The 21,860-nt window shown below is 42.4% G+C and overlaps 5 protein-coding genes across 5 annotated transcripts; 2 read left to right on the top strand and 3 right to left on the bottom strand.

Moving 5' to 3' along the window:
• Window positions 1-12: 12 nt before the first annotated feature.
• On the bottom strand, window positions 13-4,866 carry LOC135347681 (breast cancer type 1 susceptibility protein homolog). The gene is made up of 10 exons (XM_064545703.1): window positions 4,674-4,866; window positions 4,483-4,611; window positions 4,245-4,333; window positions 4,069-4,181; window positions 1,378-3,894; window positions 941-1,106; window positions 605-645; window positions 450-542; window positions 332-395; window positions 13-235 (listed from the first exon to the last, which is right to left on the bottom strand). Exons 1-10 carry the CDS (start codon window positions 4,760-4,762, stop codon window positions 84-86), a joined length of 3,453 nt encoding a protein of 1,150 aa, XP_064401773.1. The 5' UTR covers window positions 4,763-4,866; the 3' UTR covers window positions 13-83.
• Window positions 4,867-4,929: 63 nt separating this feature from the next.
• Window positions 4,930-12,579, top strand: LOC135347678 (mitogen-activated protein kinase kinase kinase 20-like). The gene is made up of 14 exons (XM_064545698.1): window positions 4,930-5,159; window positions 5,274-5,361; window positions 5,680-5,838; window positions 6,076-6,188; window positions 6,629-6,769; window positions 7,390-7,519; window positions 8,925-9,055; window positions 9,383-9,537; window positions 9,881-10,001; window positions 10,265-10,339; window positions 10,581-10,670; window positions 10,890-11,081; window positions 11,302-11,912; window positions 12,146-12,579. Exons 1-14 carry the CDS (start codon window positions 5,016-5,018, stop codon window positions 12,492-12,494), a joined length of 2,499 nt encoding a protein of 832 aa, XP_064401768.1. The 5' UTR covers window positions 4,930-5,015; the 3' UTR covers window positions 12,495-12,579.
• Window positions 12,580-12,697: 118 nt separating this feature from the next.
• On the bottom strand, window positions 12,698-14,876 carry LOC135347679 (kelch-like protein diablo). The gene is made up of 2 exons (XM_064545699.1): window positions 14,727-14,876; window positions 12,698-14,633 (listed from the first exon to the last, which is right to left on the bottom strand). Exons 1-2 carry the CDS (start codon window positions 14,758-14,760, stop codon window positions 12,925-12,927), a joined length of 1,743 nt encoding a protein of 580 aa, XP_064401769.1. The 5' UTR covers window positions 14,761-14,876; the 3' UTR covers window positions 12,698-12,924.
• A 173-nt stretch (window positions 14,877-15,049) lies between these two features.
• LOC135347677 (ADP-ribosylation factor 1) lies at window positions 15,050-17,321 on the top strand. Its single transcript, XM_064545697.1, has 4 exons — window positions 15,050-15,342; window positions 15,787-15,897; window positions 16,640-16,764; window positions 16,961-17,321. Exons 1-4 carry the CDS (start codon window positions 15,198-15,200, stop codon window positions 17,123-17,125), a joined length of 546 nt encoding a protein of 181 aa, XP_064401767.1. The 5' UTR covers window positions 15,050-15,197; the 3' UTR covers window positions 17,126-17,321.
• Window positions 17,322-17,463: 142 nt separating this feature from the next.
• LOC135347672 (polypeptide N-acetylgalactosaminyltransferase 13-like) lies at window positions 17,464-21,860 on the bottom strand. The gene is made up of 8 exons (XM_064545693.1): window positions 21,721-21,860; window positions 21,355-21,495; window positions 20,911-21,080; window positions 20,450-20,822; window positions 19,195-19,321; window positions 18,567-18,989; window positions 17,801-17,944; window positions 17,464-17,698 (listed from the first exon to the last, which is right to left on the bottom strand). Exons 1-8 carry the CDS (start codon window positions 21,858-21,860, stop codon window positions 17,546-17,548), a joined length of 1,671 nt encoding a protein of 556 aa, XP_064401763.1. The 3' UTR covers window positions 17,464-17,545.

Genomic DNA, 21,860 nt, shown 5'->3' with positions numbered 1-21,860 from the left:
AATGTCACAAAAGCATGAGAGAAATTGAATTTCAAAAACTTTTTTTGTCGAATTATCAATAGAACACAAGATCACATGATTGATTATAGCGGCCGGTAGCTACTGATGCAGTCTAGTAGCCAGCTGGACGTGATAGTACGGGGGCGGTCTACACAGTCACACACCGTCACAGCATTACACGTCACACACTCCACCACCTCCCCTCCACCGAGGCACAGCAACTGCGACAGCTGGTCTATAGCAGATACAAAAATTCAGATCAAAAAGAAATAAATTATGTAATTTAAAAGTTTATGGCAAAGTTGTATTCTTATACACATAAACTGTGCACCTTTTGAGAGTCCGTTAAAGTCGCAGTGGAGGTAAAAAAGACGAGAAGAGAACAGGCCAGGTTCCTACGTATGAGGATCATGAGGATCACATGACACACACACTATAAACCAACACACCTGACGTAATCTACTGAGACGAGCTTTAGCAGGTACACGAGGACTAGTGTCAGAGGAGGTCAGGGTGTTGTCACCATTCACCTCATAGTGCTCCTAAAAATATTATTATTATAATATCAAATGTGCAGTCAATTACGAAATAAACGTTTAATTACCTCCGGTAGTAGCCTGTCCTCTCTCACACTGTCCTCCACCCCTGGAAGGGTCAGAGCACAAATTAATGCCGTTATAGAACACACGTGTACATGTACGTACATACGTATTATGAGCAGTTACTGTATGCGCTGAGTAATAACAAACACGCCAGCTGTAACAGTGCATACACATCGCAGCTCAATTGCATATATGTAGGATTATGCATTTTCAAAGATAGCCCTTTGAGGCCGTGCCATGCTTGTTACTCGTGCTATTAATCCCATATTGCACTAACAACTATTAAGTGCACTATTGATAAAGTTATCCACATGATTATATTACAGAAAACAGCTCACAGTGATAGCTGAGTACCCAGATTCTAGCCAGCACTCCTTGCAGGTACTTGACAGTGCGAGGGCAGAGGCCACGAGAGTCAGTGGAGACCACCACGTGTGTCGTATGACAGTTGAACACACTCGCTATTCTACCATTGTGGGTACGAGCGAATCGCTGGGCCTGTCGCTGTGTGTGTGTGTGTGTGTGTGGTGTGTGGGTGGTTGTGTGTGGTGTGGGGGGGAGTTACATGATTCATACAGTATATACATATAATCAAAACCCATGATTTTTCTTTACAAATAGAACATTTTGATCTAATCTAAACAGGCCTTTCAAACAGCTACATTTTAATTTTCAAAATGCAAAATCTTACACTACATACAATGTACAATTTCTGTTACATTTTGCTATGCTGCATTATTGTACAAACGTATCAGTACACAATTAATGTACTCACCAGTTGAGACTTCGATAGTCCTGAGCCTACTAACGAGAGGGTGTGTCTGGCCCCTCCCCCTGGACTGGCGAACCCACCACCACTCAGAGCGGGGGTCTGGACCACCACTCTCTGCTGGGGGGTAGAACAAGACGCCCCCTGTTGGGGGGTAGTGAGCATAGAACTAGACGTGGTTAGTCTGGGAGGCCCATCTTGTTGAGGCTTAGGAGGAGAGTTTGGATGACAATTAACAGTAACAGTTTTGTTAGAAGATTGAACTTGCTTTGATTCTTTCTTATTTTGTTCGCTGGCTGAAGATTTTCGATTGATAATAGAGTTCTGCACATTGTGATTAGGAGAAGTTCCACGGTCAATGTATATGTTAGCAGTATAAGACTTGTTATTAGGGTGGCTTGTTGATTGAGATTGAATGGGCTGGTTGATTGTGCTCACGCTCATGAAGGGGTGGTCAGCAGGCAATGGTTCGTTGGGGGAAGGTAGCGAGTAGTCTTCAATATCATCAGAGTCAAGCTGAACCGTTCTCTTTGTTTTAGGACTCAATTCTTGCTGCGTGTTAGTGTCATTACTCTTTGTACGCTTTGGGCAAGGCTCAGTATTATTCGATAGCATATTAACAGGGGAATGTCCTCTCTTCATGACTTGATGACTATCAGCCATTGAGTCATCTCTCATACTTTCTTTGATTTCTGGTTCTGCACATTCTCTGTGTCCCCTCAAGGTACACTCATCCTCAGAAGCTGTATGGTCCTCGTGGGAGTGGCCTGTAAACTGCGTCTCAAAGATCACCTGCGGACTATCAACAGGAGATTTTATTATTGACGAGGCAACATCATCTTTTTTAGCCTCTTGAGATTTTTTCGTGAGAGCATTCGAGCATTCGATAGTGTTAATAGAAGTCCTCCCGTTTTCATTTGAAGTTTTGACATTTTCAGATATTGTTTGGAACGGAGATTCTCTCACTATATTATTCGTCGTATCAGTTGTAGTTATCGATTGTGGTTTCTCTTCTTGTAAGAGCATTGCCTCCAGTGCTAGCACTTCTCTCTCCTTGTCTGCCATGAGTTGTCTAAGTGTTTCAAGCTCTTGGCTAGTGAGCTCTGGTGAGATATGAGGAGTGGATGATGATGGATCAGGAGAGTGGCTTGAAGCACTAGTAGACACATCAGGTGTGTCAGAATTCAAGCTGGTATTGGTTTCAATAGATGGTTTTAGTGTGGCCGGTTTGAAGCACTGGTTTAGTTGAGGAAGGACCGTGGTTTTATTGAGAAGTGGTGTAGCCTGAGAGGGAGGCACCATTGCTACTCCACGGGTTTTTAACAACGAATCAGTCGTGGTGTCACTTGAAGGGCTGTAGATAGTATCAATGTTTTGTAGGGGAATATTGAGAGAGCTGTCCACGTCACCACTGGGGGTCAGATCAATAGGCGGAGAGTGAGTTTCTCTAGAACCAAAACTTTTGGCTGTCGATGGGTTGTTCTGTTCATCAGGTCTGTAGTAGCCGACAGTATTTTCTTTCATTATAGTTTGCTCCATATTTTCTATAATAAAAATCGACGATTCTTGTGTATTTGAATCTGATAGATTTGATGAGGTTGGTTGTGTTTCTGTCACGACTGATGGTTGTGTGGGGGCGAGGATGATAGGCTCCAGTGAATCAGGGGGAGGAGAGAATAGCTGTGTCTCTCTGGCTAGGATGTCGGGGTTTACTGAATTATCCTGAGATGGTTGAGCAGTATCCTGAGGAAGATTACTGGAGTCCAGCGAAAGATTACTAGCCTCTGTGGGGTCATCAATAGAGATGAATGCGTGTTGAGAAACAGTATTGTTGCTAATTAAAGGAGTCTCCCTGTCAGTAGAACATTGTTTTAAATTAATGGTTTCTCCATCACGCCTCTTTACAAAAGGTGTTTCCTTCACCACAATCAGACTAAGTTCATTCTCTGGTAGTGCTTCAAGGTGTGGTGTCTCCGCTATAGATCTTATCTCAGTCACACTAGTCGGAGGATATGCAGATTCTTTATAGATGATACTAGTAGAGTGTGCTGGCACAGTAGGTACGTCTTCAATAGGTAAAGCATCACTGGATTCCAGTTCATTGGATGATAGTTGATGTCCTTTCACATAGCTGTTACAATTTCTCTTGGAACCACATACTTCAACAACATTCTGTTCTCTATTTTCAGTAACACACGCGGTGGCCTCCAGTTCATCTAGCCTCTGTTCATCTCGTTGACTTGCTTCTCTGAGAGCCCCTCCCTCCAATGCCTCCAGTAGCTCTCTCCTGTGCTGACTGTTAGTACACACACTTTCTGTATCTGTACTTGTCCTACTGCCAAGTTTTGATGGCTTTTTATTTGAATTAAATCGAACTTTGCGCCTCCGTTTAATCACAGGTCCTTTCTTGGATGATGAAGATTGTCCTGTACTGATCTCAATAGCGTCATCTCGAGAAGTAGACGGTTGATCTTTTGTCATTAGAGCATTGAATGTCTTCCTTGATCGACTAGGTTCAGATCCCTGAAATTGAATTGATTGCAATATTAATTATAAAGCATTTAAAATTTAATTGATAGCCATTTTTATATGTACACAAACAAATAAATAGTGTTAAAATTGACATAAATATTAAAAATGTACTGAGCTATGACTGTACGTGTGCAGTTCAAAGTGCAAAGTTCACGAGTGTCTGACCTCTCTCGAGGAGTTGCCTGGTTTGATTGGTGTTGGGTGAATAAGAGAATGCATGATCATGCCGGGAGTTCCAGTAGACTCGTGGGTGTGGTTTAGCACTCTGGGTGGGGTCTCTGTGGGGGGTAAGAGGAAACATAATCATACACACTATAACACTTGAGACTGAACACACTTACTTTGTACGCCCGAGTCTGCCAGTACGGATTGCTCCAATTCTTTGACAGCCTCCACAATCTCTCCCAGTCTCCTGTTCTCAGTTAAACTTCTGCCAACACAATGTACACCGCATAAGTAAATTAACATTCTTACAAGCAGCATATACCCTACACCCACCCCCTCACACACCACATCCACATGCCCACACACACACCCACCCCCACACACCACATCCACACGCCCACACACACAACTTACCGCTTTGTGATGACGACCTTGCACAGTGGGCATTTTGCCACCTTACTGGCTGAAATGACTTTGCAGATACAGGCTCGACAGAATGGATGGCTACACTGTGTCGTGTAGGGGTCCGACAGTAACTCCAGGCTAACACAGACAATAGAAATTATTATTGAAAAAATGGATGGACATTGTTTTTTAAGGCTTACCAGATAGGACATTCTAGGTTCTTCTGAATTTTGAAGAGCGTCTCCCTGACTTCAGTGACGTTAGAGAGATCACTGGAACAAGATGCCATCTTCCTTAGGGGCGCGAAAAAGGCAGAGAAAGAGATCGGCTAGTCAGCCATTTTTTATTTTTTAGCAGCTGCTCTTTTCCTGTTTTCCCGCCAAGGTCGCTCGGGGTCAAAGGTTATTAAATTTAAAGTTAGGGTCAAAGGTCGTAAGTAACCACTCCCTCTTTGAAAAAAGGGCGTGGTTATTGTGAACAAACACAATGGCCTAAAATACTCCACTAAATTTGAGCTAGAAGTCGTCTTATACTACCCAGGGATGCCCTTCGTGGAGTTAGAGTTCAGTGACTTGGAGTTTTATGAGTCTCTGGGCAGTGGATCCTCTGGCAGTGTGTACCGGGCCTTATGGAGGAGCGAGGAAAGAGTGGTAGCCGTCAAGAAACTGCTCATTCTGGAGAAAGAGGTCCACCCCCTTTACACTTATCATACATCTCACACACACCCACACACCACCCCCCTTATGGACGATCACGCATCTCACACACACACACACACACACACGCCCACACACACACAGGCGGAGGTTTTGAGCTCTCTCAGTCATCGCAACATTATACAGTTCTATGGTGCCGTCACTGTTGCCCCTAACTACTCAATAATAACAGGTTCGTCAAATACTAATATTTAAAGTATTCCCACCATCTACTATATAATTAATTTTAAAGGTGTAAATTTTGTAATTAGTGTGTGTTTGCATCACAACATTGTAGTCTCGCCAAATACCGTATAACAGACAAAAATTTGGTGAGTATTATATTTAGCAAATGAGGCATTTTGAACTGAAATGGCTTTTTTTATTTTATTTGGCTACTATGGCAATGACTTTGCGTCCACCTGTAAACTTGAATTTGGCGCTTTTAAATTTGGCAATATTCCGTTAAAATTTGCCAAATCTCCAATATTACGGTAGTTATGTGCTACAGAATATGCTGAATGTGGCTCCCTCTACGAATTCCTTAAGAAGGAGAGTATCGACTTCAATCAGATACTATTGTGGGCTAAAGAGATTGCTCTTGGCATGAACTACCTCCATTTTGAGTCCCCCGTCCCAGTCATACATCGAGACCTCAAGTCAAAGAATGGTTAGTTTGATAGTGCTACAATAATTATGCTTAGATCAGTGATTGCTTTCGGGCCTAAATTTTCATTTTCTGGAAAATCATGAGCTATATTGGATGTTTTTTCTGAAAATTGCCTGTTTTTGGAGCTAGCTAACTTTGAGAGGCCATAGCTTAAATTAGGAATGTGTGATAATTATCAAAACTATGTACTTGTCAGCTATTAATTTTGGAAATTATTATGCAAATATCCTCTTACAGTGGTGATATCGGGAGATTTGACGGCTAAATTGTGCGATTTTGGCTCCTCCAATTTCCACACCCACACGACCAAGCTGACCCTGCAGGGGACTTTCCCCTGGATGGCCCCCGAGGTGAGCAAACACTGTCAACCATGTCCAATTGAGTATCTTATTACCGTATATAGCACTTCATTTTTCGAGGAACTAATTGCTTAAACTAAATATTTCGCGTGTTTTTATTTTTATTTTCTATATAGGATAGAGGTTCAAATGACCACACCCCCACAGTAGAGGGAGGTCTTCCAATACTAAATAAGGACATGCAACCAACATAATCACTAGAACTAACACAGAGACTGCCAGTCACTATTTAGTGACTCAATAAAATTTAATCATAAGCTATCTTTAACCATAGTTCTAGAAGACAGTTCTTAGTGCAATAATTGCAAATTTTCGAGTCAAAGTCAATTTACGAAAATCGCGAAATTTTAGCTCCTCGAAAATATACAGTAGCTAGCTAGTTGAAGGGGAATCATTGTACTATAATCAAACATGTGTTTTATTGACCTCAGGTGATCCAAGGGCTCCCTATAACTACAGCGTGTGATGTGTACTCGTACAGTGTGGTTCTGTGGGAGCTGCTCACTCACGAGGTGCCGTTTAAAGGCCTCGAGGGCATGCAGGTGGCCTGGCTGGTAGTCGCCAAGGAAGAGGTACATGTGCAGTGTTACAGTACGTAGTAGACTGTAATAAATGTTGTAATATGATGCTCATGTTTATATTTAAATGGTCCCATTTGGATATCTGTGATTCTAGTTTATAACAATTTTGTATGATATTGTCATAATATTTGACTAGTGCTTGCCACACCAAGTCTCTCTATCATACGTATAGACCTCACAATTGTGTTACACGTAGTACCACAATACAGCAATGCATGTACTGTCAGTGTTACAGTTATACTACCGTATAGCGGGTAATTTTCGTGGGGTAAAAAATTCGTTCAACTCGAGAAACGGTGGTTTTTGTGAGTGTTTAGTTTCGTTGCCTGCCTGCATTCCTACGTTCTGGTAAGCCACGCCTACGTTAAAATTTCGTGGAGGTCAGCTTGCCCACGAAAATAATGAATATTTTACCCCACGAAAATTACCTGCTATACGGTATACAGTATTATAATTATACAGTGTACATATACTAACCCCCCTCCTGTTTTCTAAAGTATATTTGTGAAGCAGTAGGTATATCTTTATGCTACCCCCCGGCCCCCTAATCTTGTTAGTAGTATTATTATCAGAAGCATAACAATACTGTTACCTTCCCCCCCCTCCCCCAGCGTCTGACCATCCCTGGATCCTGTCCCCCTATGTTTGCCCAGCTCATGACCAGCTGTTGGACACATGATCCTAGCAAGAGACTTCACTTCAGACAAGTTCTAGAACATCTTGACAAGATGCTCAAGAGTGGTACGTTAGGGTACAATAGACGAGGGGTGGGGGTGTCTTTCAACAGCCATAACTTGAGTGCAGTTGATCCAATGTCAAAAATTTTATGATTTTCTGAAAGCTTAGAAAAAGACCTTTCAAATGATGTGTTTCAATCCAAAATTTCATCCGGGCCCTAATTTGTCATTTTTTGGCCTCGGACCATGGGCTATAATCCATGGTACGGCTTAATTGGCAAATACTTTTATCTCTCGAATATGAGCTTTGTTGACACCATTTGAAAGGGTTTTTCCTAAGCTTTCAGAATATTATAAAAATTTTGACTTTGGATCCACAGAATTCAAGTTATGGCAGCTGAAAGATTTGGATTAAACGGAGGGGGGTGGGGGTGTAGTTGAACATCTTTCAACAGCCATAACTTGAGTGGAGTTGATCCAATGTCAACATTTTTATGATTTTCTGAAAGCTTAGAAAAATACCTTTCAAATGTCAATCCAAAATTTTGTCGGGGCCCTAATTTGTCATTTTTCGGCCTCGAACCATGGGCTATAATCCATGGTACGGCTTAATTGGCAAATACTTTTATCTCTCGAATATGAACTTTGATGACACCATTTGAAAGGTCTTTTTGTAAGCTTTCTAAAATGTTTGACTTTGGATCCACAGAATTCAAGTTATGGCAGCTGAAAGACATGATGAAATGGAGGGGGTGGGGGTGTAGTTGAACACCTTTCAACAGCCATAACTTGAGTACAGTTGATCCAATGTCAACATTTTTATGATTTTCTGAAAGCTTAGAAAAATACCTTTCAAATGATGTGTTTAAATCCAAAATTTTGTCGGGGCCCATATTTGTCATTTTTCGGCCTCGGACCATGGGCTATAATCCATGGTACGGCTAAATTGACAAATACTTTTATCTCTCAAATATGAACTTTGATGACACCATTTGAAAGGTCTTTTTGTAAGCTTTCAGAAAATCCTAAAATGTTTGACTTTGGATCCACAGAATTAAAGTTATGGCAGCTAAAAGACATTGATGAAACGGAGGGGGTGGGGGTGTAGTTGAACATCTTTCAACAGCCATAACTTGAGTACAGTTGATCCAATGTCAACATTTTTAGGATTTTCTGAATACTTAGAAAAATATCTTTAAAATGGTGTGTTTCAATCCAAAATTTTGTCGGGGCCCTAATTTGTCATTTTTCGGCCTCGGACCATGGGTAATGACCATATAATCCATTGTACAGCCGTTAGAAACGGTTTGCGGATTTAATTTTCGTGGATTAGCAACCTTTTGGCGCATGCATGCATGCATGCATGTGATATTAAATTCGTGGGTATAAATATTCGTAGTACATGTTAATCAGCAAAAACTATACGGTATATAATATTGAATCAGAAAGCCATTCCCTATTCTGTGTAGATTCACTGGAGGCTGAAACTGCATCGTTCTTGGGGTCAAAGGACAAATGGAAGAAAGAGATAGATGATAAACTGGAGGATCTTAAAGTCATGGAGCACAGCCTCACGAGCAAAGAGGCAGAGCTTAACAAGGTCAGAGGTCAGAGGGGGAGGGGTCTAGTTGTGCTAGCAAACGCTTCTATAAACACGGTATTTCATTTATATTTATATTACCGTATTACTAAAATGTTTTGCGAGCATCAAACATATTATGCGAACTTTGCGAGTGTTGATCAATTCGCAACAATAAAATCGCAAAACCAAAATTAGTACTAGTAAATGCACACGATCCTTGCCAGAACGGGTCAATTTTTCTGCTGATTTGGCTCATTTGCAAAGATTTCAAATCTTCTAGTAATACGGTGTTCTCTCTGCATCATAATTATTGAACCATACCTTAACTACACCCCTCCGTCATAGCGAGAGCGAAACCTTGCTGTGAGAGAGAAACAGTTAAGTGACACACTCACTCGAAGTACAGTGTCGTCTCTACTGGACCATGACGTTAATTTATGGGATGAAGAGGAGGTTGCTAACTGGGTGTACGGACTGGGCGGAGTCAATGGGGCACAAAGGTCATTGAAATTGCATGTTCATGTACTGTAATGTTGCTTACATTAAAATTCAACTCTTTTTTCATAAGCCATATATAACTAGAGTTCTAATGGTCCGATTTCAATAATTTTCTGAAAATTTAGAAGGAGCTCTTTCAGATGGTATGTTTAATCTAAAATTTGGAACAAGCCATAATTTCTCATTTTCGGAAAAAGCCCATGTATCAAAATCAGGCCAAAAATAGACTTTCGATTTTAGCTCGATCTAAGCTCTAAGCTTTCATAAAATCAGAAAAATAACGTCATTGGACCAACGGAACTAAAGTTATGGCTGTTCAAAGATGCTATTAAACTCTTGCTGCAGGAGTGAGTATTCCGAACTGTTTGCCATGAACCACATCACGGGGAAGACTCTGTTCCTACTCACCGACATGGACCTGCTGCAGCTGGGGGTGCTCTCAGTGGGCCACCGCAGGGAGCTCATGGTGAGTGGGCACTAAAGAACAAGTAGATGTCTTTAGCTACTTTTTTTACTACAACCTAACTGGACCAGAATGCATCTGTACAGAACCACGTCTGTTTTCAGTCCGTTAATTTGCTCATACAGTATCTTCTTGAAAGGGGGGGCGGTGTTTGGCACACGTGCAGTTGTATATTATTGTAATTGTTTATGGAATCCTAGGAATTTGCCAACAAAGTACATACTTTGCACATTTGTAGTACTTGTTGATTTTGTTCTCGTACACAGGATGAGATTGAGGGCCTTCGACAAGACAATCATCGCCTCCTACACTTCCCCCCGCTAGCCAACACTGGACTTAAGGTACCATATAACGCGACATTTTCGAGGGGCTTAATTTTCGCTGTTTTCGTGGGTTAGCAATCCTACGAAAATTTTTCATTAGGATGATCTCCTATAACGTGCAATAACTAAAGGCGTGGCCTGGTAGTGTTTCGGTAAGCAGTCAACCCACGAAATTTATTCAACGAAATACTTTTGAGCTAGGCATCCCACGAAATTTAAATTTCTCGCTGCTATCAGTTTAATTATTTTACCTCCTCAGAGCCTGCCACGACCCAAGCCCCCTGAGCCTACCAAAGAAACTCTCACCATCATTTACAGTAACCTGTGTAGACAACGAACAGAGCCAGGGGTAAGAGGTGTCCTCTATTAGTAGCCGCCCTCGTACTACAATTCTGTTACCGTATACATGTAACTGGTAATTTTCGTGGTGAAAATATTCGTACAGCTCAGAACATAATTTCGCGGTTTTAATTTTTTTGTGATACTCTACACGAAAAGTTCCACCATATGAAACTCTACGATATTCCCCCCCCCCCACACACACACACACACACACACACACAAATAGGATCATTTATGGAAATATCTGGTTGATTTTGAGGGGGACCATTCCGGACACTCGCTCGTCAAAGAGGTACACATTGTGTTCTCCAAGTCCATCCCCACAGACGTGTTAGTGCTGACACAGCAACCTTTTGTGACCGAGTGCTGGAGGGAGGGGCCTAATCCAGGACACCTCGAGATTGTCGTCTATTACAAGGTGTACATGTATGTACTGTTATCTGCGTGTGCTTGCTAACTTTGAGGGTCCGTAGCTTCAGTTAGGAAAAGTCAATAAACTAATTTGTGTATTGACTGTTGCTTTGTAATATTGTTAACATTGTACTTGCTTCATACTAATACAGTACCTGTACACACACACACACACACTCCACACACCACCCACTCACACACACACCACACACACACACTCCACAAAGGACAAAGTGCTGCGGCCTCGTGAGACCCGCTACACCTTCACTCCCCTAGAGGCAGGGCATACTGAAGAGCTGTGTGTACGAATAGAAATTAAACAAAAATCAGATACCCGCCGCCTCTCTGTTCCCCTCTCCGATAGTGTAGCCTCTGATGCTCCCATCACGGGAGAAGAGGTCGTGACCCCTGTACGCGTACGAACGAACTCTAACCCTCAACTAACCGGAGCTTGGGTCGCTCGTTCCCATGTCATCAGACCCCCCCTCGAACCTCGTACATCTACTAAGACTCCGGACAGTAGCTATCCATCCTCTGCGACGAACAGTGTGAGCTCTGTGGCTAGTAATGATAGCGATACAGTCAAGGCCATGTCGAGGCTGACACAGTCTAAGTTGCAAGGCGTGTGGTCGAAAACTGGTACCACTGGAGCGCAGATTGTGAAGAGGCAACAAAGAGGGGGAAAGATGTTTAATATCGGTGGACCTGATGCTGGACAGCGGCCTCCCCGCACGCACATGCCTAGTAGAGAGGTGTGTAGAGTTGGTGATGATCAAGCATTGAGGCATTCCATCAGTAGCCCTGCCTTGACTGGAGGTATAGAGCCAAGATCTAGACAGTGAGTGGTTAGGGTTTGCAGTGAGTGTTTGTGGTTTGCAGTAGTGTACACGTCCCCAATTGTTGCATGTACAATAATGTTATTACAGTGTACTGTGTGGAGAGACAATGGCCTTTGTGTGATTATGGTCAGTAGATAGATAGTAGATGTTTAAAGTTTTAATTAGCCACGTACACAATACACGTTCGTCCTCTAGTCTTATATCACATCTCGATCGTTTTCTCGCTATACAGGTTCAGCAACAAACGTTCTCACAGCCAGCCGTATGGGCCGCAAGTGACCTCTGACCCTAGACCCCACACCACACAGAACTACAGCCGACCACAGCAAAACAGGAGAGACTCTGACCAACCACCAAGGCAATATCAACCAAACAAAAGAACTTATCGCAACGACAAGGGCAGCTATGAGAAGAAACGGTTGAGTGGTTACGACCCTGTGCCTGAAGATGAAGAAGTTCAATTCCAACGTTCTGTTAGTGATATTGGACCTAAATGGGGGAAGAGTCAAGAACAGCCACGAGGACATGTTACCAGGGAAACTGTGCCTCCCTCTAGGGGGCGTGGTAGACAAAGGAAATAGATAGGAGCTAGCTAGGCTTTTATCATTATTTTTATAACATGTTTACCCACGTCACAATTCCCATTCCCAGGTTCATTTGTCTTGAGAGTTAATGTTATTGTGAATATCACATGCATGACTGACTATTGCATGTCTAGCATTAGCCTCCTTCACAAGGCCAGTGCGGCCTGGAATGGAGGCTAGTCTATAAAAAAAATTCCACAGCAGTACAAAAAATTAATAGCAAAGCATAAGCTATAACAAGGAAAAATAATTATTACTATTTTAGGTATAATGTACAGTACATGGTCTTGATCAGCATATGCTATTATTATTACAAACAATAAACATGAATTCTGACAAAAATAAAATGAGTGTAGAAGTAGAAACTAAACTCGTAGAAACTAACTAAGCAGTCCATACATGTCATAAAATAGGTCCGCCAGTCTAGCTAGGAGCAGCAACCAAATCTCCTCTTGCCACATCCTAGGGGAGCCACGAGGCTCCACCCACCAACCTTCGGGTCGTAACATTCCATGCTGCTCAGATACTCGTCTCCCGTGTATCCACCGACTGCGTACAACTTACTCCCGACAACAGCCACGCCCAGGCCACTCCTACGATCAGACATATCCGGGCCCAGCTCCCAGGCCTGCTTCTGGGGATCGTATATTTCGATGCTGTTTAGCGATTTGGAGCAATCACAGCCGCCAATAGCGTACACTTTATTGTCCAGGACACCAACACCGGACATACATCGACACGCCTTCATGGGCGGGATATCGGTCCATTGATTTGTAATGGGATTGTAGACTTCGCAGGTGGACAAGTCGGCAGCACCGTTGTAGCCACCAACAACGTAGAGAAAACCGTTTAACACGCCTACAGCACTCATACTTCTCTGGTGGCTCATATTTGCTACATATGTCCAGCTGTTTCCTATCGGGTCGTATCTCTCCACAGAGTCCAAACAACTTGTGCTACCATCGTAGCCTCCAATGGCGTACAGTTTACCATCGAGCACAGCTGCTGAAACACTGCTTCTTTCCTGGTGTAGATCGGCTAGTTTTGTCCAATTGTTTGAAACTGGATCGTACCTCTCGACCAATCGAAGCGAATTCAAACCATCGGAGCCACCAATAACGTATACATAGCCGTCCATTGAAGCCACACCCATTCCACGTCTACTCGTACTCATGGGGCAAAGTTCCGTCCAGGCGTTCTTTGAGGGCGAAAATCGTTCAACCACATCTACGTTTAAACGGCCAGGGGCTCTCTCCCCTCCAATAACGTATAGAACCGTGCTTTGACCGATGGACTTGCGGGGGATGAATTGGACATGTTCAGGACTGTCTGGAGCTCCCCCATCGATATCGGGGCTACATCTGTTGGCATTAGCAACCAGTGCGAGACAATCTGGCGAACACGAGAGATGGGGGTCTCCTAGGATTTTATCTTTGAGGACATCAGAAGCGATCAGAGGGAGTCGAACGTGTTTCAGAATAGTTGCTAGTCCCGCCAATCTTTCCACTCTGTTGTGATTAAACCATTTGAGAACACAATCGAGAACCGACTCTTCTGATTGGACGCTGAGATTCCCAGACTTCACAAGCTCGATGAGATACTCATGAGGGATCGAAAGAAATTCTTCTGTTTTCGCTACATCACTGAAATTTTCAAGTACAAAACTCCAACTGGATTCGTAGAGCTTTAAGCAACCATGCATTTCAGCAAAGGATGCAATTCCGAGGCAGTTTTCGTGGTCGAGAAGGGACTGTAAAAACTCACAGCAAGCTTCGATAACCGGAGTAATTTGAAGTAGACCGGCTCCTGCCAGTACATTTTGTACATTGCTTTCGTTAATAACAAGCGTGGACGTGTACGCGTAGGCAACTAGATCCGTCAAAGATTGTGAGTCAATTCCGATCAGTTTAATTCTGTCTTGTTTGCTCTCGCGATGTTTGTTGCTGAACATGGCACTGAAGTAGGGACTGCAACACGCTAGCACTATCCGGTGTGCACTGAGTTCACATTCCTCTGTGTATAGAATGACATCACAGAGCTCATTTCGGTCTCGGCAATCGTTCATTGCTGTCAGAATACACGATGCATGAGTGGGAGCGGTGAAGGTGAAGGGGGAGGCAGTACCAGCCACTTCCACTGTAGAGGGCAGTAAAAGGATTGTATAAACCTGGCATTGTATTGTACTAGCTACACAGTACAGGTCTAGTACACAGACTATATTAAACTTACTTGCTGTGTCTTGTGTATCACTTGGTTTTCCCATTTCTAAAGACTGTGTACAGAACTGCTTTGCTTCCTTGAGCCCTAGCTCCTGATAAGTACATCCGCTGTTGATACAAGAATAACGAAGAATATCGAATGCTGTAAGGCGAAACTTGCTGACTGTACAGCACAGCAGAACCATGTGCTAGCTTTGAGCCCCACCCCCCTTTCCCGACACCCACACAATAAAACTCCGAAGCCCACGCGCTACTGCGTAGTACATGGGTGTGGCCCCCCCTAAAAGGTGACAAAGAAAGAAAGAAAACTGCTGCGGTGGCACGTGTGACGTTGACTGTTTCACGGTGGCCATTTTGATGAGGCAGGAAGCAGTCTTGTGATAAGAGCAAAAAGAGGGCTAGCCGAGTCAGAAAAGGAGGTCTTGTAGCTGTTTGAAGTGACACCATTTGTTTCAAGAAAGCTAACTAACAGAGACTCGCCATGGGAGCGTTTGCAAGTTTGTTCAAGAGCCTTTTTGGTAAAAAAGAAATGAGAATATTGATGGTGGGTTTGGATGCCGCTGGAAAGACGACTATTCTGTACAAGCTTAAACTAGGAGAGATTGTCACAACCATCCCTACAATTGGTAAATGTTGTAACTTGATATGGTACCCTACAAGTATGTGTAGCTAGATCTACGTGTGAGTGTCCCACTATGCTATAGTAGCTGTATCGAAAGAGGTTTCAATGTGTGTCTATAGCTATACGTACGTACATGTAGAGAACATTTGTCATTAATTTTGTGTTTTAGCAAGACTTCGATTTTGATGGCTGCTTATAGTATACCTTGTGTGTGTCTTATAATTATGCTAGTGTTGCGTTTCCTTGTATGGGTATGCTGTGCCAGCTAATAATTATTATTACAGCTAGATCTATTTGATCCGAAGCCTTTCTTTATTTTGTCTGAGAGATTATTTATTCATCTCTTGTGTATTTGGTAAAAAGTACACAAGTATGTATTACATGTCACACACTAATTATAATTATATTTATTACGTATTCATTCTTTCGTTGTTTATTCCCTCCATAGGGTTCAACGTGGAGACAGTGGAGTACAAGAACATCAGCTTCACAGTATGGGACGTCGGCGGTCAGGACAAAATCAGGCCCCTATGGAGGCATTATTTCCAGAACACACAGGGTGGGCATTATATAGAAACACAAGCCCTACATTATTTGTCAGAGGGGAAAGCTGTTTCATAAAGTGATTGTGACCTGAAAGTGTTTTGTGTAAAGACTAAGCCGTGAGATCGTGGCTGTTTCTCTAGGACTGTTGTGTGTAGCATCTCTCTAATGTGGCCTCTTTACTTTCATTATACATGTAGACTAATTAAGCTTAATTATGATTGTGGATAGTTTTGTATTGTCCCAAGCTTTGTAGTGATTAGTTTTGTACGGTGGAGTAAGTTGTGACTCCTGTGATGATTCCATCCTTGCGCTCAAAGCACCTCGGCTAGCTAGTCTAGTCGTGTGTGTGAAGACACAAACGGGTGCCTGTCACTAATCTGATGGGTCTGAGGAACACAGCCGTAACTGTTCGTGTGTGTGTGTGTGCAGCTTGTGTGTGTGTGTGGGTCTGGTAGTTGCTGTTCTAGTTACATGTATATTTAGTACTGCTACAAATTGTGTTCTAAGCCAACTACTTGTCTATATTCTGCCTAGTGTATTCCCCACGCATGTATGTACATGTGTGTATGTATGTGCGTGGGTGGATGAACATATTGGCTCTAGTATAGAGACCTTTGATTGCGATGTCCTCCTTCTAGTATTCAGGCAATAAAGCAGGAAATGACGTCACATGTGTTGACCACATTTGTCTAGAGCCCTTTTTGTATTATGTAACTACACTGTATTCATCGTCTCTCTCTTTGTTGCCTCCCCAGGACTTATCTTTGTAGTGGACAGCAACGATAGAGAACGTGTCGGAGAAGCACGGGAAGAGTTGATGAGAATGCTGAACGAAGACGAACTCAGAGATGCCGTATTATTGGTCTTTGCCAACAAGCAGGTTAGTGTACACAATATAGCTGTCTTGTGTGTGTGTGTGGGTGTAGCTGGTTATACTGAGCGTTGCAGTACATGTACGTCATCATTACCGTAATAGTTTTCCTGTTATTATAATTTTAATATAATTATAAGCCTTTTTTTCCTGTGTACATAATTATGGCTTTGACTTCCCCTAACCTCCCGAACTCTCTCTACAGGATCTGCCCAATGCTATGAACGCCGCTGAGATCACTGATAAGCTCGGTCTACATAGCCTTCGTAACAGGAACTGGTACATCCAGGCAACGTGCGCAACCAGTGGAGACGGCCTTTACGAAGGACTAGACTGGCTCTCGTCACAGCTCAAAAATAGCCACAAGTGAAAATGGAGTTCTCATCTTAGCCACGTTACCTATAGTACCAAAAAAAAAAGTTTTAATAAAACATTGTGCTATTTCTTTTGGTGTTACGTTGTACAGTAGATTAGAGGAGGGCTACTTTTGGAGCTCTCGCTGTGTAACTGTTGGATTGTGCATTGTATGAAATTTCTGTGCTATTAATTGTTGTGTGTACAATGAATTTGAAATTACGATGCGGATAATTAGAAGTAATTAAATTTAGATGATCATCGCGAAGCGAAAATGAAATGATACGGATAATTAGATAGAAAAAACACGTGCTATTTTAGATGGTGTAGAAAACTACCTTTACCCAACAATCATTGCCAATTTAATTATTGTTAATGTGCCGATCATTACCAGACAAATTGAAAATGAGAATTTGATATGTACATACAACACAGACTAATTAAATGCATTAAGTCCTCTTCGCTTGGGTGTGAAGTGTCTTGCAAATACCCACTCTTGCGAGGAGGAGCCATCACACACGGCCATTACTGGCAGCTTGTCTACCTTGCTCAGACAGTGCCCGGTTACCATATGCTTGATCACATGTGTCTGTAGGAAAATAGACGGGCCGGAACAATAATAAGTCAGAATTAAGAAAATAGGAATAAAGAGAGCCGGCCTATTTTACACGTATCATTAGCTTGTGCTCACTTGATTGTTGTAGTCAAACTTTTGGTTTCCCCCAAGGCCATGACAGTTGATGATGTCGACCCTCGCCCCTATGGCAGGAGAGGAGACGTCTAGACACAGGTCATCCTCAAACAGGAGCTCCCCTGTATCAGTGTAGCCAAACTCCTGTAGGGTCCGGGGGATAATGTACGATAAAAATTTATTCTTTTCTTAATTGCTCCATAACTAGAATTACGTTGATACAATTTCAACGATTTTCTGATTTTCTGAAAGCTCAAATGGTGCCATCAAAGTTCATACTTGGGAGATGAAAAAAGTTGCCAATTTCGGCCAATTACCAAGGCCGAAAAATGAGAATTAGGGCCCCTACCAGATTTTGGATTTAAACATACCATTTGAAAGGTCTCTTTCTAAGCTTTCAGAAAATCATAAAACTTTGAAATTGGATCAATGATACGCTGTTGAAAGATGTGTTGAAAGATGTGTTGAAAGATGTTCAACTACATACAGGGAGGACAAAAAAAGCACAGACTAGACATTTACAATAATTATGGTAATCAACCCAGCAGGCTATGGTTATGTCTGTCTACACTAGTAACCTTGCACACACATTGAGCTCAGTATTTCTTGGAGGATATGACCTCATGGCAAACTGCTGGTATAGGGTACTGTCATCATCACTCACATAAATTATGGGACACACACTTTATTCGTTGAGAGATACTGGTGTGATTCAAAGAGTCTATGTGCACGCTATTGACACAGCCAGGAATAAGCCGTAGCTTACCTGATTTCCAGCCTGGTTGTGACAGGAGAACATCCCGACCTTACCCCCGTCCCTCTGTCCCATTGTGTCCAAGCATTCGCCACTCTTAGGGTTACGCAGTGAACCACCGTGCCACAGATTCTCGTTCGGTAGCGGTAACTCTGGGTATACATTGTCTAAAAACCACTGAAATGATTTGCATTTCAACTTCTCTCTCAGTTCTAATCTCTCGCTAATATCACCATAACCACGGTTACGGATATCAGGTCGCTTAGCGTAGTAGTGGTCTTTGTACTGGTCCATCCATACCTCGACAAGTCTCATGTTGTTTTTAACGAGGATTTTGTCCACGCCTCCGGGAAAAGTGTATGGCTGGCGACGACGGAAGATGTGACCGACTCTAGAGCAAGGAACAATCTCAAGCTCTCCTCCGCACATCCATATCTGTGTGAGGAGAGACACACTTGTTTGAAAGTAGCTACTTAATGTATAGCTGGTTACTTTTGTATGGTGGAAATTTTCGTACTTTTGTGTTGTAGATCATCATACGAAAATTCAAACTACAAAATCATTCTACTGCAAAAGGTTCTACGTGACTATCCTGAGCTGTTGTGTATAAAATGAATATGTACAGTACATTGTAACATACTCGAAATGATATTTCCAGGTTCTCTCCACCCCAAATGTCCATTCCCATGTCATAGGCTCCAATGTGGTAGAAATACTTTCTGTCTATTGCAAACAACCCTCCTGCCATCGTGGGGGACTTGACCTCTCTAGGGGAACAAGGGGAACATTATCGTACAGCTGTACACTGTTATACTTGATTAAGTGTACATGTAGTTGAGCATCTTTCAACAGCCATAACTTGAGTACAGTTGTGATCCAATGTCAACATTATTTTTAATGATTTTCTGAAAGCTTAGAAAAATACTTTTCAAATGATGTGTTTCAATCCAAAATTTTGTTAGGACTCTAATTTGTTATTTTTCGGCCTCGGACCATGGGCTTATAATCCATGGTATGGCCAAATTGACAAATACTTTTATCTCTCAAATATGAACTTTGATGACACCATTTGAAAGGTCTTTTTCTAAGCTTTCAGAAAATCATAAATTTTTTGACATTGGATCAACTGTACTCAAGTTATGGCTGTTGAAAGATGTTCAACTACACCCCCACCCCTCCGTTTAATCAATCTCTTTCAGCTGCCATAACTTGAATTCTGTGGATCCAAAGTCAAAAATTTTATAATTTTCTGAAAGCTTAGGAAAAACCCTTTCAAATGGTATCATCAAAGTTTATATTTGAGAGATAAAAGTATTTGCCAATTAAGCCGTACCGTGGATATAGCCCATGGTCCGAGGCCAAAAAATGACAAATTAGGGCCCGGACAAAATTTTGGATTGAAGCACACCATTTTAAAGGAAATTTTCTAAGCTTTAAGAAAATCCAAAATGTTTGACATTGGATCAACAGTACTCAAGTTATGGCTGTTGAAAGATGCTCAACTACACCCCCACCCCCTCCGTTTAATCCAAATCTTTCAGCTGCCATAACTTGAATTCTGTGGATCCAAAGTCAACCATTTTAGGATTTTCTGAAAGCTTAGGAAAAACCCTTTCAAATGGTATCATCGAAGTTCATATTTGAGAGATAAAAGTATTTGCCAATTAAGCCGTACCATGGATTATAGCCCATGGTCCGAGGCCGAAAAATGACAAATTAGGGCCCCGACGAAATTTTAGATTGAAACACATCATTTGAAAGGTATTTTTCTAAACTTTCAGAAAATCATAAAAATTTTGACATTGGATCAACTGTACTCAAAGTTATGGCTGTTGAAAGATGTTCAAATCACTGAACAATATTATACGTGGCAATGTACTGATTCTCCCACTAACCTCGTTTCGTCGCTACCTCTTCTCATTTGCTCGTACTTTGGTATTTTCTTCCACTTGAACTGTAGACCCCAGTTGAACCCTCCCCGAACCCCAGGCGGACCTCGTACAGTGGAGTACTCGAGCTTCTCCAAACTAATCACATCGATAACTGGACACACCACTGTGCTACTGTTAAGATGAATTCTCTCTAACAGCGGTTCCATCCATTTCTCATTAGCTTCACAGTGGGAGTCTAGAAACACGAGAACTTCCCCACTGGCCGCGTCTGCCCCTGTCATTCTGGCTCTAATTAGCCCCTCCCTTTTTGGGTGGCGGAGGATTTTGATTTTTGAGTTAGTGGCAGTCCAGTCCTCCAGTTTAGTGCCAAGGTCATCTGGAAGGCGACGAAGAACGAATAAATGAAATAAATATGAAAATGGTTTGGTACTTGATAAAATAAACATTTTAATAGTGATTTTTACCGTGGTCACTGCAGTCGTCGACTAGAATGATCTCGTGCAGTAGGGATGGGGGGGTTCGGTTCATCACACTTGTGATGGTGCGTAGTAGCACTGTGTAGGCCTCGTTGTGGAAGATGATGATCACAGAGGCAGAGGGGAGTTGATGAAGTGGGTAGGAGCGATCTACACATCTACAAGGGTGTGTGGGTGTGAGGGATATGTGTGTATGTGTGTGTGTGTGTGGAGGGAGTAGGAACGGTCCACACATCTAAGAGCATGAGTGTGGGTTAAAGCTTAGGTATTTGTTTTTGTGTGTGATGGTGCAAGTGTAAAAATTATATGATTATTATCTTTGAGGTGAACATACATGTAATTATAGCCCATGGGAATACACAGTGAACTGTCAACTAGACAGTGTCCAGTAGGCTCTCACTATCCTAGCTCTATTACCATCCTAGCTCTCACCTCGGGTCTCTGGTATCTGGTACCTCTCTGTTGAGTGGAATTCGGTCACTTCTATACTGGTTGAACCCGTTTCTGGCAAATCCTCTCTTCTCCTCCGCTTTCTCCTTGTCTGTCTTTGGATCCAAGCCCTTACCCCAGTACCTGTATTATGGTGGGCAGGCATGCAATCATTATCCATATCATATTAAATGATGCCAAGGAGGCATTTGACACGATCTGTTGGCGACCACCAGTGTCTGTACTATACGCATACGCTTAGCCGGCCGAACCATAGTATTACCTAGAATCGTAATCACTATACAGGGCTGATACTATAGACCTCACAGTTCTCATGTATCATATTCCATATCATATTACAGAGCTTACTGGCTCATTTCTCGCTCCACTTTGTACCGCAGCATACTCTTCTGTCGACTACTAGCGTAGCTGTAGGTCATAAACATCGCACACGACACACACAGTATCAGGACAACCAGCAGCGCCACTCTCTTGGCTGTTATCCTCAT

Source organism: Halichondria panicea, chromosome 14, assembly GCF_963675165.1.
Source record: "Halichondria panicea chromosome 14, odHalPani1.1, whole genome shotgun sequence".
Taxonomy (NCBI): Eukaryota; Metazoa; Porifera; class Demospongiae; order Suberitida; family Halichondriidae; genus Halichondria; species Halichondria panicea.
The sequence above is the reverse complement of the archived record's forward strand: the minus strand, read 5'-3'. Positions and strand labels throughout refer to the sequence as shown.

What these genes read in the sequence shown, in the direction of transcription:
- LOC135347677 (XM_064545697.1), top strand. Translation starts at nt 15,198, where the DNA reads ATGGGAGCGTTTGCAAGTTTGTTCAAGAGCCTTTTTGGTAAAAAAGAA. An exon ending in CACAACCATCCCTACAATTG is followed by an intron (nt 15,343 to 15,786) that starts GTAAATGTTGTA and finishes TTCCCTCCATAG; the next exon opens with GGTTCAACGTGGAGACAGTG. An exon ending in TGGTCTTTGCCAACAAGCAG is followed by an intron (nt 16,765 to 16,960) that starts GTTAGTGTACAC and finishes CTCTCTCTACAG; the next exon opens with GATCTGCCCAATGCTATGAA.
- LOC135347681 (XM_064545703.1), bottom strand. Translation starts at nt 4,762, where the DNA reads ATGGCATCTTGTTCCAGTGATCTCTCTAACGTCACTGAAGTCAGGGAG. An exon ending in GACTATCGAAGTCTCAACTG is followed by an intron (nt 1,107 to 1,377) that starts GTGAGTACATTA and finishes ACACACACACAG; the next exon opens with CGACAGGCCCAGCGATTCGC. An exon ending in AGGACAGGCTACTACCGGAG is followed by an intron (nt 543 to 604) that starts GTAATTAAACGT and finishes TAATATTTTTAG; the next exon opens with GAGCACTATGAGGTGAATGG.
- LOC135347679 (XM_064545699.1), bottom strand. Translation starts at nt 14,760, where the DNA reads ATGGGAAAACCAAGTGATACACAAGACACAGCAA. An exon ending in TGATACACAAGACACAGCAA is followed by an intron (nt 14,634 to 14,726) that starts GTAAGTTTAATA and finishes TGCCCTCTACAG; the next exon opens with TGGAAGTGGCTGGTACTGCC.
- LOC135347678 (XM_064545698.1), top strand. Translation starts at nt 5,016, where the DNA reads ATGCCCTTCGTGGAGTTAGAGTTCAGTGACTTGGAGTTTTATGAGTCT. An exon ending in TGACAAGATGCTCAAGAGTG is followed by an intron (nt 7,520 to 8,924) that starts GTACGTTAGGGT and finishes TATTCTGTGTAG; the next exon opens with ATTCACTGGAGGCTGAAACT. An exon ending in AAGAGGCAGAGCTTAACAAG is followed by an intron (nt 9,056 to 9,382) that starts GTCAGAGGTCAG and finishes CCTCCGTCATAG; the next exon opens with CGAGAGCGAAACCTTGCTGT.
- LOC135347672 (XM_064545693.1), bottom strand. Translation starts at nt 21,860, where the DNA reads ATGAGGATAACAGCCAAGAGAGTGGCGCTGCTGGTTGTCCTGATACTG. An exon ending in GTGGAGCGAGAAATGAGCCA is followed by an intron (nt 21,496 to 21,720) that starts GTAAGCTCTGTA and finishes ACCATAATACAG; the next exon opens with GTACTGGGGTAAGGGCTTGG. An exon ending in CCAGATACCAGAGACCCGAG is followed by an intron (nt 21,081 to 21,354) that starts GTGAGAGCTAGG and finishes ACACCCTTGTAG; the next exon opens with ATGTGTAGATCGCTCCTACC.